The 18584-nt window shown below is 37.0% G+C and overlaps 1 protein-coding gene across 1 annotated transcript in view; it reads right to left on the minus strand.

The window, feature by feature from the left end:
- Nucleotides 1-7188: 7188 nt before the first annotated feature.
- FNTA (farnesyltransferase, CAAX box, alpha) overlaps nt 7189-18584 on the minus strand; it is a 30880-nt gene continuing 19484 nt past the window's right edge. Inside the window, exons 5-9 of the mRNA XM_047855086.1 lie at nt 17027-17153; nt 15326-15474; nt 9926-9988; nt 8095-8266; nt 7189-7819 (exon numbers count right to left, since the gene is read on the minus strand). Coding sequence (XP_047711042.1) covers nt 7697-7819; nt 8095-8266; nt 9926-9988; nt 15326-15474; nt 17027-17153 — 634 coding nt within the window. The 3' untranslated portion in view covers nt 7189-7696. The remainder of the gene's footprint in view (nt 7820-8094; nt 8267-9925; nt 9989-15325; nt 15475-17026; nt 17154-18584) is intronic.

Here is an 18584-nt window from a genome sequence, read left to right on the forward strand (position 1 = left end):
CGGGTTAAAAACTGAACCTGTACTGGGAATCCGAACAACGAAAAGTAAAATAACTAGAAGCAACTTGCTTTCAGATTGGCAAATAGGAAAGAGAATGGTAATACCTACTGTTGATGTACAGAATCTAAAAGTTTCCCCACAGCCATTTATTAGTGTAAATTTGTATAACCCGTATCAATTCCTCCTATATATAAAGGGCTCTAGCAAATCCCATTTCTAGGAGTTTATCGTGCAGAAATAATTGAATACATGTGCAAGATTTACTGTATGAAGTTTTGTGGATAAGGAATGTTTACTGTAGAAACAAACCTAAATATTTAACAATAGGGCTTTCTGAAAGAGATTATATCTATGCAGCTGTTAAAAATGATGCTGTATAATGGGTACAGAGTTTCAATTTGAGAAGGTAAAAAAATTCAGGAGATGAATGGTAGTGGTGGTTGCACAAGACGAAGGTACATAATACCACTTAAAAACAGTTAAAATGGTACGGATGCCTGGGTGGCTCAGTTGGTTAAACATCTGACTTTGGCTTGGGGTCATAATCTCACATTTGGTTTTGCAATGTGGGTTCAAACCCTGTGTTGGGTTATGCGCTAATAGCGTGGAGCCTGTTTGGGATTCTCTCTCTCCCCCTCTCTCTGTCCCTCCCACATGTGTGCTCTCGCTCTCTCTCTCAAAATAAGTAAAATAACCATTAAAAAAAATAGCATTGTTAGGAATGCAAGCTGGTGCAGCCAATCTGGAAAACATTATGGAGGTTCCTCAAAAAACTAAAAATAGAACAACCCTAGACCCAGCAATTGCACTACTAGGCATTTATCCAAGGGCTACAGGTGTGCTGTTTTGAAGGGACACATGCACCCCCATGTTTATAGCAGCACTATCGACAATAGCCAACATATGGAAAGAGCCCAAATGTCCATCAATGGATGAATGGATAAAGAAGATGTGATATATATACAATGGAGTATTACTCGGCAATCAAAAAGAATGAAATCTTGCTATTCGCAACTATGTGTATGGAACTGGATAGTATTATGCTAAGTGAAATTAGAGAAAGACAAAAATCATATGACTTCACTCATGTGACGACTTTAAGAGACAAAACAGATGAAAATAATGGAAGGGAAACAAAAATAATATAAAAACAGGGAGGGGGACAAAACATAAGAGACTCATAAATATGGAGAACAAACTGAGGGGTACTGGAGGGGTTGTGGGAGGGGGGATAGGCTAAATGGGTAAGGGCACTGAGGAATCTACTCTTGAAATCATTGTTGCACTATAGGCTAATTTGGATGTAAATTTTAAAAAATAAAGAGCATTGCAATGGGGTTCTTGGGTGGCACAGTTAAGTGTCCGACTTGAGCTCAAATCATGATCTCATGGTTCATGAGTTTGAGCCTCCCATTGGGCTCTGTGCTGGTAGTGCAGAGCCTACTTAGGATTCTCTCTCTCTGCCTCATCCCCATTTGTGCTTTCTCTCAAAATAAATAAACTTTAAAAATTTTATTTAAAAAAATAGCACTGCAAAATATTTGAAAACTGAACTGATTTTGGAATGTAGCCACAGACAGAGTGTTGTAACTTGTGACCCATACCTAACTATAGCAAATGCTTGCTAAATAAAAACATTGACATTCTCCACAGGATTAGAGTCTCATAACATTCAAAACGCCCATAATATAGAAATTACTAGGTGTACAAAGTATCCAAAAATCTCAATTTGCATGGGGAAAAATCATTGATGAGTTACCAATGATGAGAAGATACAGATATTGAGATTATCTGACAAAGACATTAAAACAGTTATACACATGCTGAAACAATCATGGACACTCTAGAAACAAAAGTTAAAATAGAAAGTATTACAGGGCACCTGGGTGGCTCAGTTGGTTGACCATTCAACTCTCAATCTCAGTTCAGGTCATGATCCCAGGATTGTGGGATTGACCCCTGTGTCAGGTTCTACACTGAGCATAGAGGCTGCTTAAGGTTCTCTTTTCCCTCTGTCTCCTCTCCCCCCTGCTCATGCTCTCTCTCGTTCTCTCTCTCTCAAATGAATTTTAAGAAATAGAAAGTATTGGTAAAGACGGGCACCCGAATGGCTCAGTCAGTTAAGCGGCTGACTTCGGCTCAGGTCATGATCTAAATGAATGGTGAATTCGAGCCCCACATCAGGCTCTCTGCTGTCAGCATGGAGCCCGCTTTGGATCCTCTGTCCCCCCAGCCCCACCCCACCCCCACCTCTCTCAAAAATAAACATTAAAAAAAAAGTATTGGTAAAGAAATAGAACTTAGGAAGAATTAAATAAACATTTTATAACTGAAAAACATGTAATTAAACAAATTCACTTTATAGATCCAATAGCAGAATGGAGATGACAGAGAAAAAGTCATTAAACTTGGAGACAGATTAATAGAAATTGTTTAATCTGACCAACAACAGAGAGAAAAAGAAAAAAAAATGAGGACCTCAGGCACCTGTGGGACAAACATAAAAGGTCTAACATTCTTGTCATCAGAGTCCCACAGGAAAAGAGAAAGTGCTGAAAAAATATTTGGAAATAATGGCTGAAAACATACCAAGTTTGGTAAAAAATTCAAGATCTAAGAAGCTAAGCAAGAAAGATAAATCCAAAGACACCCATGCCCAGATACATCAAAATCAAATTACTGAAAACAAGAGACAAATTAAAAAATTATAAAGCAGCCAGAGAGAAAGAGAGAAACCTATGGACAAACAACCATTCTAATGACAGATTTCTCATCTGAATTCATGAAGGCCAGAGGAAGTGGCATATTTTTTGAAGTGCTGCAAGAATTATAAACCCAGAATTCCATCCAGTGAAAATGTCCTTCAAGAATGAAGGTTAAATATATTTTTAGATTAAGAAAAAATAATAAAATTTGCAACCAGAAGACCTACTCTAAAAGAATTAAACAGGGGCATCTGGGTTGCTCAGTTAAGTGTCTGACTCTTGGTTTCAGCTCAGGTCATGATCTCATGGTTCGTGAGATCAAGCGCCAAGTTTGGCTCCATGCTGACAGTACAGAACCTGCTTGGGATTCTCTCTCTGCCCCTCTCCTGCTCATGTTTTTTATCTCTCTCAAAATAAATAAACTTTTAAAAATTATTTTTTTAAAAAGAATTGCTTAAAGAAATGTCTTCACACAAAAGGGAAATGACAGCAGAAGGAAACTTGGAACATCAGAAATGAAAGAAGAGTAAAAGAAATGGTAAATAGCTGGGTAAATGTAACAGACTATTCTTTTCTTGAATTCCTTAAAATGTTTGGCGGTTGAATGCACAAAATGTAAAATTGTCTGATGAGCTTCTTAATGTAAGTGGCTATAGTACAAAAGATAATTACAGTATAAATGGTGGAGGGTAAGGAGACCTATATGGTGGAAAAGTTTCTAGAGTCACCATTGAAAACAAAATAAAACCAAACAACTCAATCAGTAACAGAGGATAGCAGGAAAGTCTCTTCTAACACTTAGCAATTAAACACATTTCTATACAATCCATGGGTCAAAGATGCTGTCTCAAGAAGAGAAATCAGAAAATATTTGAGCTGAATGAAAACAGAAATACAAAATATCAAAATTTCCGAGAACAGTTAATGCAGTTGCTTGAGGAAAATGTACAGCATTAAAGGCGTAAACTGTGAAAGAAGGGTCTTGTATCAGTCATCTATCCTTCTTCCTTAAAAAACTAGAGAAATTTGCTGAAAGTAGATCTTAAATGTTCTCACCACAAAAAAAGTGGTATGTGACATGATGGATTTGTTAACTAACCTTAAATGTGGTAGTTCATCCCACAATATATACATTTATCAAATCATTATGTTGTATACCTTAACACACAATATTACTCATTAATGCTGGGGAAAATATTAGAATACACCAAATCAAGTAGAATGAAAGAAATAATGTGAGAGAATTCAGTGAAATTAAACATTTTCTGTATCTTTTTTTTTTTAAGTTGGTTCAGACCCACTGACTTGATGTAATTCCCCATTAATGAGTTACAATCCAGTTTGAAAAACATTGATTTCTCCAGATGGAAATGATCCAGGGAAATGTTCTGGACTGTCCTGTTAATTTATAAGTTAGTATTTGGGATATAACCAATTGTAAAGTTTACAGCCTTATTAAAGGATGTAACTAGACAAATTTGTTCCCCTTTGTGAATCCTTCTTGACTCCATCAGGCAGATAATCTCTTCTGCTTCTTTGTCCCCAAATAGTATTTCAATAGCCAATAAACATTTTCAAGATACCATGGTGCAGAGCATGCTGCTGGTCTCTCTCAAAATTGATGTCTCAGAGGACATAGTGGTGTCTTAATCTTTTCTAAGTCCAGCTTTTCTTAATGTGGGTAATATCTATTGACATTTACCATATTTGAAATTTAAATTTTTAATTTATTAAAGCAATAAACCTATTACATGTTAACAAAAATAACATTTTATAAAACCTGCGTTTTCCAAATTAAACAGAAAAGTGGCAGTTTGCATTTTTGCAAATCTCTTTAGTCTAACTTAATAAGAGATACCTAGGTCTTTGTTATCTACTTCTACATTCAATTTGTTGCAATATAATGTGTTGGTTGAAGTCTATGAAGAAAATCCAGACTCATACACACATATATAGTTGGAAAGGGAATATTTTAATAGCCTTTTCAGAAGTTGTGATACCTCTGATACTCTGATACTACACCAAAATCTGACAAGGGGTGGTTTTTCAAAGGTCAGTTGCAATGTGGAATCTGCAACCTTCTCTGATTTATAATCTGAATGGATTGTTTATCTGTGCATGATAACATCATGAATTGGTCATTTGGAAAACAATGGTTCTTTCAGTTATGTATCTCTCCCAATTGTTGACACATTTAAACAGTATCAAAATTCTTAAAAATTATTCACTTTAATTAATAACATGTTGATTTCATTTGAAAGGTCTGTAATAGGTATTGGGAAGTTGCCAGCCTTACCGCGGTAGATTAAAATTTTCATTTGAAAACTCAAATTTTATCATTGGCAATAAACAGTTGTTTCCTATGACAAACTGAAGTGACAAACTCTTCATTCATTTTGGAGAAAATGTATGCCAGCCACCCAAGTATGAGTAACCAGTTTATCAATTGTTCTTTCAAGTAAAAGTGGTGCTTATGAGAAGTGGCCTGTTTGGCCCACTTCACAATTGTACAAATAAATGCTTTTCTTCAAGACAACCAGAAAGATATGCTTTATGCACAAACTCATTTGGTCACACAAAGTACTGAAAAGACAGAGTATTGTGAATAAAATATATAATTACTGACTCATCAAAGACATGTTTCAGTGAGTATGTGGCAGTGAAGAATACAGCAACTACCAAGTACCACTGCCTTGTTTCGTAGTAAGGCACCAGCAGTTTTACCCACCATTGTTTTTGCACCAACAGTGCAAATCAGCAACACAGTGACAGTGTTATTAAGCAAGTAGTTCTGAACTAGCAGACTCCTCCACAGACGTGTTTTTTCTTTTTTTTTTTAAATGTTTATTTTTGAGAGAGAGAAAAACAGAGTGTGAACAGGGAAGGGGCAGAGAGAGAGGGAGACACAGAATACGAAGCAGACTCCAGGGTCTGAGCTGTTGGCACAGAGCCTGATGAGGGGCCCGAACTTGCGAACTGCGAGATCATGACCTGACCTGAAATCGGACGTTTAACTAACTGAGCCACCCAGGCACCCCCTCCACAGACATGTTAATTGCTGGTCCAGTGAAAGGAGTGTGCTGCCAGGTTTATGTGTCCAGTTGTCCATTAAGGAGATGGTCGTCAGGATTAGCAGAGCCTAAAATCATTATACATTTAAATCATAGAGCCTCCTCACCTGATCCCATGCCCACAAAGCAATGTTTTAATAAATGAATTGCCACCTTAGGCAGAAAATAAAATGCCAAGTAACCAGGCTAATTCAACTGTGTCTGGTCTGCTTCACTTACATTTCTCAGTGTAAATTCTGCTTCTTATTAAACAGTCTTGATGAACTTTGTTCAGCCTATAACTCAGAATCCAATCAATTTTGGGACACCGATGAGATAGCTTCTGAGAGTAAATGCTATCTTGCAACTTCTCTGTAAGGTTTTTGTTCCGTGTAACGCTTGAAATAGTCTACATTAAGAATGATGTATGACAATTTAAAATATCAAATCAGATTTTTGAGTCTAAAACAGCAAAAAGATATGAAATGTTAAAAATATTATTTCCTAAATTCTTCAGAAGACTATCCTACTGTATATAAATTCCTTTAGTTGTAGTTTGGTGCTTTGAACACTGAACAAGAACTCTTTATTCAGAAAGTGAGATTTAATTATGCACAGGTACAGAGAACTAACCTGTTCAACACTTTACTCTGGCATGTCTTCCTGAACTGTAGAGGCTGGAAAGCTATAAACTACATTTGCCAGATTCCTTTGCAGTTCAGAGTTTTAGATGTCATTCAGGTTCTTTCTAATCTGACCCACCAAAGTGAGTGAGCCTGTAATTGGGAGCTGTACCATGTGGGAAGGGAAGCAGATGTGCCTGCACGCAATGGGGCAGGGGTGCACAGTCCTGGAGTGGCAGCCTGTCAGCAGTTTCCTGATCCCGGCACAGGCAACAGCAATTCGATGGCCCAGTGCTACAGTGTGGCTGGGCCATGTATTTATGGAAGATCAGGTAATCATTCTGTGAGTTACTATATACCTTAATAAACCCTGTAGGACTAAACTGTCTTGAGTAGATTTTGTTGATGTCAAGAATTGACCAATTCAGGGCACCTGGGTGACTCAGTCAGTTAAGCATCTGACTTCAGCTCGGGTCATGATCTCAGTTTGTGGGTTCAAGCCCCACGTCGGGCTCTGGTGCTGTCAGCTCAGAGCCTGGAGCCTGCTTCAGATTCTGTGTCTCCCTCTCTCTGCCCCTCCCCCACTCATGTTCAGTGTCTCTCTGTCTCTCAAAAATAAATAAACAGTGAAAAAAATAATTTAAAGAACTGACCAATTCACATTCTAATAACGTTTCCTTTAACATAATCATGTTTCTGGTTTCTATAGTTCTATGGCAGTATTTTCTTTCTCAGTGGCTTTTCTAAGCTGAGACAATGTCCCTTGTTACACACTTAAATGCTATTTAAAAAAATCAAAGTACTTTGTCATTGTTTTAGGATACATCTATCATTTTATTATAAAACCATTCTTTTGGCATTAGTTGGTTACAGTGATAGCAAGATACTGTGAGTGTGGCATAGCAGCTCTAATGTAACAACTGCATTCCCTGCTTCCTGAACCAAAATTTAAATTACCTTATATGCATTACATACAAGTTACCCGCACTCATTAATGCTGCAAATTCTGACGCATATACCCTGTAGGGAAGAGCTGATGCTAAGGGATTAGAACAAATGTTGATAAGACTACAAAAGTTCCTGAACAGGACTTTGTTTCTTCTCCTTCCCCCACCAAATCACTTTGCTTAAGAAGAATCAAGTTACTAGTCTGAATAGCAGCAGCACCCAAGGAGCATCACACTTAGTTCTTGTTAAAAAGCAATACCTGTGCACGTTTTATACCACAGGCAAAGGGAATGATCACTTTAGTTTTAAACTCCTGCATTAGAGTCTCTTAAAAAAATAAAATCATTCCATCGAGTTCTTCTAGATGGTGTTATTGCTGTACATTTGTTGGCGGGTCACTCTCCGTGCTGTGTTTGCTTTGAAGGGATCTTCCGATGTATCTCCAATATTCCTTTCTTATAGTGTCCTTTTCTTTAGCTAGGATTTCACACAACTGAAAACGAAAAACAAAAATTCTTTAAAGATAATGGAAATCAATCTCTAGAGCAAATGCTTTCGAGCCAATACAGTTAAACTCAGATCATGTTCAAATGACCTACACCACTATAATTATATACTCTGTTCACTAGTGACCTGGGTTTTGCCCTAAACAGCAGAAATAGCCCTGCACTGAACTCCTGAGTGAACACATTGAAAAGGTCATGAATATAGCCACACTGAGTGAATTCTGAGACACCACAAAGAAAAGCAGAGTCCCCACTGGCTTACCTCTAATGCTTTATTAAGAATGTCCTCCTTGTTGTCACATTGGTTTTCTAGCATGTCTTCATAGATATCCACGAGAAAGGCAATTAGGTAGGGGGAACTGTGACTTGGTTGTAAATCAAGTAACTGATTTAACAGATTGGGATATTTGGAAAGACCACGATCCTGTAAAATTCTAAAAGAAAAATTATCCTCAATTCTGACAAGAAAAGAACAAAAATAACAGAAAGTTCAAGAGAAAATGACCTCTGTAACATGCACAAGAGGAAACTTATTTTGAATGAAGCTGAAACTAAATGAAATTTTTAAATTATGTGTGAATTTTATCATGGATAATTACAAGTTGAGTACAATTAGTTAAAAACAATAATGAAACTTAAAAAGGATCATTTATTAACTCAAACTGCTACACAATTAAATCAGAAAATAAACACCTTCTTAACATTAAGAAGTGAAGGAAGAAAACAACAGAGATGTTTCTATTTCTTCTTAAGAAGGTTCCTTATTCAGGGGCACCTGGGTGGCTCAGTTGGTTATGCATCCGACTTCGGCTCAGGTCATGATCTTGCGGTTTGTGGGTTCGAGTCCCATGTTGGGCTCTGTGCTGACAGCTCAGAGCCTAGAGCCTGCTTCAGATTCTGTGTCTCCTTCTATCTATCTCTGATCCTCCCCCACTTATGCTCTCTTTCTTGTCTATCAAAAATAAATGTAAATAAAAAAATGTTTTTAAAGAAGGTTCCTTATTTTTTTAGCTATCCAGATATTATAGGCCCCAACCCTGGACACATCAACAAATGTGACTGGGCTCTGTACTTTATGCTCTTTGGGCCTAGTTTCCAGGGAGACCTCTAAGCTCAATAAGCAGCCTGCTTATGTCAGTAGCCAGGCAAGTGAAATCTTGTCAATTTAAGGAATAAGACTTCTAACAGATCTCTAGAAATGAAAACAGAAATGCTGGCTATCCATCTGTGCAATGTGCTTATAAATAGTTTGCTTTGCCTTTATTACATTCCTGAGCCAAAGAGAAACTAGGTGTCTAGGTGTGTATATCCCATTCTTTGACATAAAGACTACAGGACTCATAAATACAATTAAAATTGTATTATTGTTTAGTCATGGACTATTCCTTAATTTTTTTTTAATTTTTTTTTTTTCAACGTTTATTTATTTTTGGGACAGAGAGAGACAGAGCATGAACGGGGGAGGGGCAGAGAGAGAGAGGGAGACACAGAATCGGAAACAGGCTCCAGGCTCTGAGCCATCAGCCCAGAGCCTGACGTGGGGCTCGAACTCCTGGACCGCGAGATCGTGACCTGGCTGAAGTCGGACGCTTAACCGACTGCGCCACCCAGGCGCCCCTCCTTAATTTTTTTTTTAATGTTTATTTTTTGAGAGAGAGAGAGCATGAGCAGGGAAAGGGCAGAGAGAGAGAGGAGACAGAGGATCCAAAGCAAGCTCTGAGCTGTCAGCACAGAGCCCAATGTGGGGCTTGGACTCACGAACTGTGGGATCATGACCTGAGCCGAAGTCAGATGCTCAACCGACTGAGCTACCCAGGCTCAATTATTTATCCAGGTGTTCTTAGGCACATTATAGAACTATTCTGAACCCTAGTCATGGACTATTCTAAAAACTATGATGGTACGTGCTTGGGAGGTGAAGAGAAGGATAAAAGGCACTGTTGGGTGTTACTGTCTAACAGTTACACTTCCCTCAGATCCAGAAAAATGGAAAATTCTTTAGTATCCTTTAGAATCTGATTAATGGAACATATTACATGATACATCATATTAGCAGTTGTTTTAATACAAAACAATCCAAAACAACCTCTTACCCTTTCAAATAGTTCCAAGCACTTTCATTATGTGGTACTAGTTTGATCATTTCCAACGTGTACCTAGAAGAAAATAAATACGCGTATAATTTGAAAAGCAGTGCAATAATTAGAAACAGTTTTCTAAGATTGTAGCAGAGCTTGGATATGTGCTTTCATTTATCTTAGTGGGCTGTGACTAGGTCTAGGACTTATATCTACATTAGACAGAATCCCTCAAGTCTGCAGGAATCAATTCATATTTACGTAGTTCCTCCCTCCTGGAAGTCTGTACCCAGTTCTAGGAAGGAACGCCTAACTAATATGAAGGCTCAACTCACAATAGGAAAAGAAATTGATGTGGAAGATTTCCTTTAATATAGGCTTTCCCTTTGAAGAAAATGTCAGCTAAAACAGGTTTTCCTCTTATCGGTAAAGAAATCTTGAGGAGTCTAAGATCTATATATGCCCAACAAATCATAAGTCATTCAAAAAGAAGAACTACATAATCTCAGGAGCTGTAATAAAAAATAAGACAGCATGGAAATTATATAGACAGAATAAAAATGAGAAACCAACACAAATGTATATTTCTTATATTCTAAAAGATGTGATTATATATCTTATATTCTAACCATGATGTGATTACCAGTCAGAATGGTAATTCTCTTCCCTTTAACCAGGTTATTAAATATAATTCGGATCCAATTACAACAAATTCCAAGAGTTACAGAACTTAGCTTCACTATACACTTGCTCAAATAAGTTACCAAAATTTAGTAATCTTGGTTTTATTGCAATGCCATTAGGATAGCACTTTTTTTTTTTTCACAGCAAGTATAGGAGTCCCCCTTTATCTGCAGAGGATAGGCTCCCAAACTCTCAGTAGATGCCTGAACCACAAATCCTTTATAAAGTATCAAATCCTTTATACTAGGTTTTTTCCTATACATACATACCTATGATAAGGTTTAGTTTATAGACACCAAGAGATTAACAATAAAACAAAACAATTATATACTCACTGTAATAAAAGTTATATGAATGTGGTCTCACTCAAAATATCTTATTAGACTGTACTCATCCTTCTTGTGATGATGTAAGATAATAAAATGCTACATGATGGGGCACCTGGGTGGCTCAGTCGGTTAAGCGTCCGACTTCAGCTCAGGTCATGATCTCACAGTCTGTGAGTTCGAGCTCCACGTCGGACTCTGTGCTGACAGCTCAGAGCCTCGAGACTGCTTCAGGTTCTGTGTCTCCCTCTCTCTGCTCCTCCCCCTACTCACACTCTGTCTCTCTCTCAAAAAAAGACATAAAAGAAAAATTTTTTTAAATGCTACATCATAAGATGAAAGTAAAGGACAGGCATTGTGACAGAGCAGTAGACTATACTACCTAATGTCTCACCATACATATGTCATCAGGAAGATCATGTTTCTGGATCTGATGGCTGACTACAAGTAACTAAAACCATGGAAAGTGAAACCACATGTAAAGGGGGCGGCGAGGGACTATTGTAATAATAAACTCACTCAGCACTATGAAAAGGTTTTTTCCCAACATTTTTATATGACCTAATGTTTCCAGTTATTTTTAAAACCATGTCCCTGCATGTCTTCACTAGTCATTGTAGACTATTAATTTCACTTTGGCAATACCTGAAGGATTTTATTTATATATACATGCACTAAACTATTATCTATTTTAATGAATAAAAAAACATGGGCTTTGAGGTCAGAAAGCCTAGCTTCTAATAGCCCCATCAATTATTATCCAGGTGCTCTTAGGCACATTATAGAACTATTGTGAACTTCAAATTCTTCATCAGATATCTCACAGTGTAATTATGAAAATTAAATAAAAATTCCTGCATGTAGTAAATGCTTAATAAATGGTAACTATTATTAATAGTACTAGTAGACTGTGTACTCCTAGAAATATGGCCAGGATATATTAAATAAAAAAGAGCAATGTGTATAATACCATTGCCTATATTGCTGTAATACATGTTTGCAAATATATTTAATAAGGTTTGGAAGAATTCACACTAATTGTAGCTCACTCTAAACAATGGGGTATGAGAAGAAAGAGAATAAGAGATTTTGATATTTTACTTTATGTAATCCAGTACAATTTCCCCCTACAACTAGACTGCATTCCTTTTATAAAAGGAAAAGAACAAATCATCAGGTACACCTATATTCTTTAGAGTTAAAAAATTTAGTTAACACAACTAATTCTAGATAACTACAGCTCTTTAAGCACTTTCTTTTATCTGTATTAATGGTAACACCTTAAATATTGAAAATTTTTAGATTATTTTTTTAAAACAATTTTTTAAAGATTTTTTTTTTTTTTTGAGACAGAGCACATGTACAAGTGAGGGAGGAGCAGAGGAAGAGGGAGAGAGAGAATCTTTAAGTAGGCTCCATGCCTGATGCAGGGCTCGATCTCACCATTGTGAGATCATGACCTGGGCCAAAATCAAGAGTCAGATGCTTAACTGACTGAGCCACCCAAGTGCCCCTAAAGATTTTATTTTTAAATAATCACTACACCCACAACCCCGCAATCAAGAGTCACATGCTCTACCTACCGAGCCAACCGGGCAAACCCCCTGGAAATCTCATAGATTCTTGACTGATCATTTCTATTTGGTAATAGAAACCCAGTAACCTACCTTTGAAGGCTATGAGAAGTTCCCACTTTCCACTCTTCATACTCAGTTTTTAAGTATCTTATTAAGTCTAGCCTAATGAAGTACACTATGATAAATAAGGAATATGAAATTCCTAATCATTAATTGGACTAATTTAAGGAAGAATAACCTGATGCATTCTACCTTTTGGCAAGAAAGCTACTGAACTCTACAAAAAAGATGACACTTTGCTGTCCTTTAGAGTACTTTTGTCCTAATCCTCACAACAGAGTATCAACTCTAAAAGAAAAAAAAGTAATATATTAAGGGCTGGATGATGAGTCCGAATTTTCTCTACGCAAGTCCCAGTATTTACATTTAAGAATAATATAATTATTTCAGTAAGTTCACTGTTCAGTAAGTTCATTGATCCCTTAGATCAATACTATTCAACAGAGATGAAAATGTTCTTTATATGTGCTCTCCAATATAGTTAGTAATCATTAGCCACATATGGATCTGGAACCCCTGAGATGTGATTCATACAACTGAGGAACTGAATTATGTGATTTTAATTAATTTGAATTTAAGCAGCCATATGTGGCTAGTGACTACCATATTGGACAGTGCAGCTTTGGAGAACAGAACAGTAAAAAGAAAGTGTAAGATGTTTTTGAGGGGTATGTGGCTGCTCCAGAAAGACGCCTGAAACAGAGAGTTAATGCAGGACACTTAATTATAAACGTTTCTTTTTTTTTAACTTAAATCACCAGAACCTTATATAGAACACATAAAAGAAAAGCCAGCTGCCCTGATCCAAAGAGAAGTAATAGCAAAGGAGATAAAAGCAGATGGTCATAAAAATCAGCTCTTCCCAGGAGCTGTTAAAACAACTTTTACCTTTTTTTTCTTTTCTTTTTTTAAAATGAACTCTAGGCTAACGTGGGGCTTGAACTCACAACCCTGAGAGCAAGAGTCACATGCTCTGGGCCCCTCGGTGGCTAGGTTAGTTGAGGATCCAATTTCAGCTCAGGTCATGATCTTGCAGTTCCTGAGTTCGGACCCCACATCAGGCTTGCTGCTCTTAGTGCAGAGCCTGATTGGGATCCTCTGTCTCCCTCTCCCTCCATCTCTCCTCTGCTTGTGCTCTCTCAAAAATAAATAAACATTAAAAAAACAAGAGTCACACGCTCTACTAATTGATCCAGCCAGGTGCCCCTAAAACAACTTTTATAATTAAAATGGTAAGTATGTTCTCATCAGGCTATAAAAACAATAAATATATTCAAATTTAAAACAGACATTAAGGGGGCGCCTGGGTGGCGCAGTCGGTTAAGCGTCCGACTTCAGCCAGGTCACAATCTCGCGGTCCGTGAGTTCGAGCCCCGCGTCAGGCTCTGGGCTGATGGCTCAGAGCCTGGAGCCTGTTTCCGATTCTGTGTCTCCCTCTCTCTCTGCCCCTCCCCCGTTCATGCTCTGTCTCTCTCTGTCCCAAAAATAAATAAACGTTGGAAACAAAAAAAACCAAAAAAAACAGACATTAAGACAAAATAGACAAAGTCAGAAAAGAGGTGGCTATTAATGTTTATGGATATTAATATTCATGCCAATTCATAAATTCTCTTTTAACAGCTTTTTGTATGCTAAAGCAGTAGTTCTCAACTGCAGATGGTTTTGCCCCACAGGGGACATTTGGCAACGTCTGTGGACATTTTTATCACAGCTTGGGGCAGGGGTTTTCTACTGATATAACAGGGCATAGTGCCTGGGCGGCTCAGTCGGTTAAGCATCTGACTTCAGTTCAGGTCATGATCTTGCTGTTCATGAGTTCGAGCCCCACACTGGGCTCTGCGCTGACAGCTCAGAGCCTGCAGCCAGCTTCAGATTCTGTGTCTCCCTCTCTCTCTCTCTCAAAAATAAACAAACATTGAAAAAAAAAAAGGCATAAAGGCCAGGAATGCTATAAAAACCCTACAACATACAGGACAGCTCCCTACAACAAAGACTTATCCTGCTCTAAACTCTGCACAGTAGAGTAACATGGCCTATAGGGACTATTATCTAAAGGTCACCAGAATTTAATAAAATATATATATTTTTTTTACATTGCAATATTGGTTTCAGAAGTAGAATTCAGTGACTCATCACTTACATATAATACCCAGTGCTCATCACAAGTGCCTTCCTTAATACCCAACACCCATCTAGCCCATCTCCTACCTACCTCCCGCCATCAACCCTCAGTGTGTTCTATATCATTAAGAGTCTCTGAGATCGTTTTAAAATAAAGCTTCCTAGACACTATGAAATCTGACTTCTTCTCAATCTCTAATAGTTAACGATATTTCAAGAAATGTAAGACACTACAAAGTAGATGTATACTAGAGTATCTGTAAATTTGTCATTATAGACTTCATCCATGTATTCTGTCCTACTAGTTCCATGAGGGCAGGATCAGGAGCAGTCTTTTTTTATTTTAATTTTTTTTCAATGTTTATATTTTTAGAGAGACAGAGAGACAGCACAGGCTAGGGAGGAACAGACAGGGAGACACAGAATCCAAAGCAGGCTCCAGGCTTTGAGCTGTCAGCATAGAGCCTGATGTGGGGCTTGAATCCATGATCTGTGAGATCATGACCTGGGCCAAAGTCGGACACTTAACCAACTGAGCCACCCAGGTGCCCGACGAGCAGTCTTGATCTTTGCTGTAACCCCAATGCTTGAGACCTGACAGGTACACAAATGTTCTTTTAATGAGTGAACAAGTGAAGATTACTAACTGGACTTCTCTCTCCAATATAGCACGATCATTGTAGCCAGTGGTGTTAGAAATTACGAAGTATCTTTGGTTCCAGACAGAGTTATTTCTCACATCCTCTTTGAGAAGTTGGTCTACATACTGCAGTTCATTATCCCAAAGTTTAAATTCCTAAGAGAAAATACAGAATATCCAATTAGAAATGTCCCATTATTTTTTAAGATTTTATTTTCAAGTTATCTCCACACTCAAAGTGGGGCTCGAACTCACAATCCCAAGATCAAGAGTCACATGCTCTACCGACTGAGCCAGCCAGGCACCCCTAGAAATGTCCCATTATTAAAAAATAAAATTTCAGCAGAGCTAGAACTGAAGATGTGGGTGGGACTCATCACATAGTTGGAGGAAAGTGCTAGTTGCAGGTCAAGGAAATGAAGGGGGGAAAGAAAAGTCATCAAAGACAAGGGAACGGTCACAAGGAAGGAAAGAAATTTTAGGAAGACAAAGCAAAGTGTCCTGTAATTCAGTACCATCTTCTTGAGAACAATTTAGATACCAAGAGGCATGTTTATACTATTTAAATAGACCCAAGAATTATTCTAAAGGACTAAATCACAGGCAAAAAAAAGGCATTATGTAACTAAATGCTTACGCATTGTTTAAGGTGAAAATTTAGAGGGAAAAAACCCAAACTCAGTAATAATAAAATGATAAACTATAGTAAAGTGTATTAATTTGATGGATTTGATATGAATATATAATATTAAGTAAAAGGGAATATTAAAAATGCTTATATATGATAAAACTATATTAAAATACATGTGGAGAAATATACAAAACTGGATTTAGATATAAACTTTTACATTATGGAGCTGTTTTAGTAAAAAAAAGATCATAGGGAGAAGAGAAACAATAAAGATAACTAAGAAAAGAAATGAAATGGTCAAAATTTACAAATGTGGCAAAAATTGGGGATAATTATGAAAAAAGCCAATGGAGTTATACTTCTTATTTGATACTGGCAAAAAGGTAGAATTTCATAAAAAATAAAAATACCAAAAATCTTTAGAAAATTTATCCCTTTAAACAAATTTAGAAAAGTTTAAATTTTTAAGTAAAAAAAAGAATTTTGTGAAATCCTCTTGGTATATGAATAGTGCACAAAGTAGCAATCACTGGAAAAATTCATAGGAAACAACACTAGAATTGTTTGATAGAATAAATAAAATGCCCAGAGTGGGAGTTTTAACTATTCTCTACTATTCAGGATTTAGCATAAAATTTTAACAAGTGGGCAGAAATAAAATACTATTATTGTAACATCATATTCCAAACTGTATGTATGCAAAACCCCCCGTAGGTACAATGCCCTTGTTAATTAAAATAATACAGTTATATTAAAAAATTACAACTACATTTTCTATTCAACTTGCTAGCAAATATAAAATGGGATGCAAATTCAATCTAAAAAATACAAAAATTACTATTACTCTTCTTTAATATGAAGCTACTTACCAACATATCTTGAAAGGTTATAAAATTAATCAACATGAAGGATGTCAGGTTTAATTAAGTATCTTAATAATTCTTAGTCATTGTAATTGTGGGTAATGAACTATATGTGTGTTTCAGTTCAGGAGTATACTTACATTCAACAGTAATTTTAATTATTTAATTCAGGTAAAACATAATCTGAAAAACACTGTAACAAGAAAGGCAATACCTGAATAACCCACTGTCGATGTTGCCAGGCATGATAATTCTTCGCATCCTGATTAAGAATATCAGCAATAAACTCTAGCTCCTGAGATGGATCTTTTAGCCATTCCACTAATACTCGCCTATGATGCCTAAGGCCGGGAAAGAAAGAGGTTTTGTGTTAATGTATCCAAGAACTAAGGTATCAACTGCACGTATTGTATTAGGCGATGTGGAGGGACACTCAAAAAAACAGAAATTCACCTTTAATTCTCAAGATTCTACTGGAGAGAAAAGGTAACACAGAAGAAACACTAAGAGGGAAAAGTTCCCGAACAGTAAGTAAGAGCTGAAGAAACAAAACAGAAATTTGTGTGTAAAATGAAATAAAATACTCAGGGTTTAAAGAATGTTTATTTAAAGCTAAATCTGGAAGTCCAGTAATCTTTTGACAACCACAAAATCCTGTCTAAGAATTCTGAAACATTCCCAGATGGCATAATGAGACTACATGAAATGTGATACTACTTAATCCAGTATAGAAGATCCTCTGGTTATAAACAGGCTCTCAGTTTTTCTGAAGTCCACAGCATCACCATACAAGCAACTGCTCATTCCACTAGTTCATGGGCAGAACTGAATTCACTTCTACTCTGGCAATTAGCTATGACAAGCTGCCAAGTTTGTCAAGAGTTGTTTCTGTACTAGAAAAATGCTTAGGTTTTTTGTTGGAGTCTGTTTTTTAAATTTTTTTAGCTAAAATATTTATAAAAATTTATTAGTAAAAATGTTCTAAAAGTCACTGTGGTGATGGTTGTACATATTTGTAACTATACTAAAACCACTGAACTGTACACATTTTTTTCTTTAAGTTTATTTTTGGGGGGGGTGTGGCAGAGAAAGAGAGGAAGGGAGGGAGGGAGAGAGGGAGAATTCTAAACTGACTCCACACTGTCAGCACAGAGCTGGATGTGGGGCTCAAACTCATGAACCATGAGATCATGACCTGGGCCCAAACCAAGAGTCCAACACTTAATAAACTTAAATAAACAAACAAACAAACAAACTTAAATAAATAAACAAACTTAAAAAAATAAATAGGGGCTCCTGGATGGCTCATTCAGTTAAGTTTATTTATTCTGAGAGAGACACAGAGAGCACAAGCAGGGAAGGGCAGAGAGAGAGGGATCTGAATTGGGTTCTGTGCTAACAGCAGAGAGCCCGATGCCGGGCCTGAACTCACAAACCATGAGATCATGACCTGAGCTGAAGTCAGATGCTTGACGGACTGAGCCACCCAGATTCCCTGAACTGTACACTTTAAGTAGGTAAACAGTAGGGGTACCTTGTTGGCTCACTTGGTAAAGCATGAGACTCCTGATCTTGGGGTCATGAGTTCAAGCCTGGCATTGGGTGTAGAACTTACTTAAAAATAAATAAACAAACAAATAAATAAATAAATTGGTGAATAGTGTAATATGTGAGTTATATCTCAACAAAGCTGCTTTTTAAAAAAATCCATTAGTATTCAATATACTAAAAGTGAGTAGGGGGGCACTTGGGTGGCTCAGCTGGTTAAGGGT

Source organism: Prionailurus viverrinus, chromosome B1, assembly GCF_022837055.1.
Source record: "Prionailurus viverrinus isolate Anna chromosome B1, UM_Priviv_1.0, whole genome shotgun sequence".
In the NCBI taxonomy this organism is placed as follows: Eukaryota; Metazoa; Chordata; class Mammalia; order Carnivora; family Felidae; genus Prionailurus; species Prionailurus viverrinus.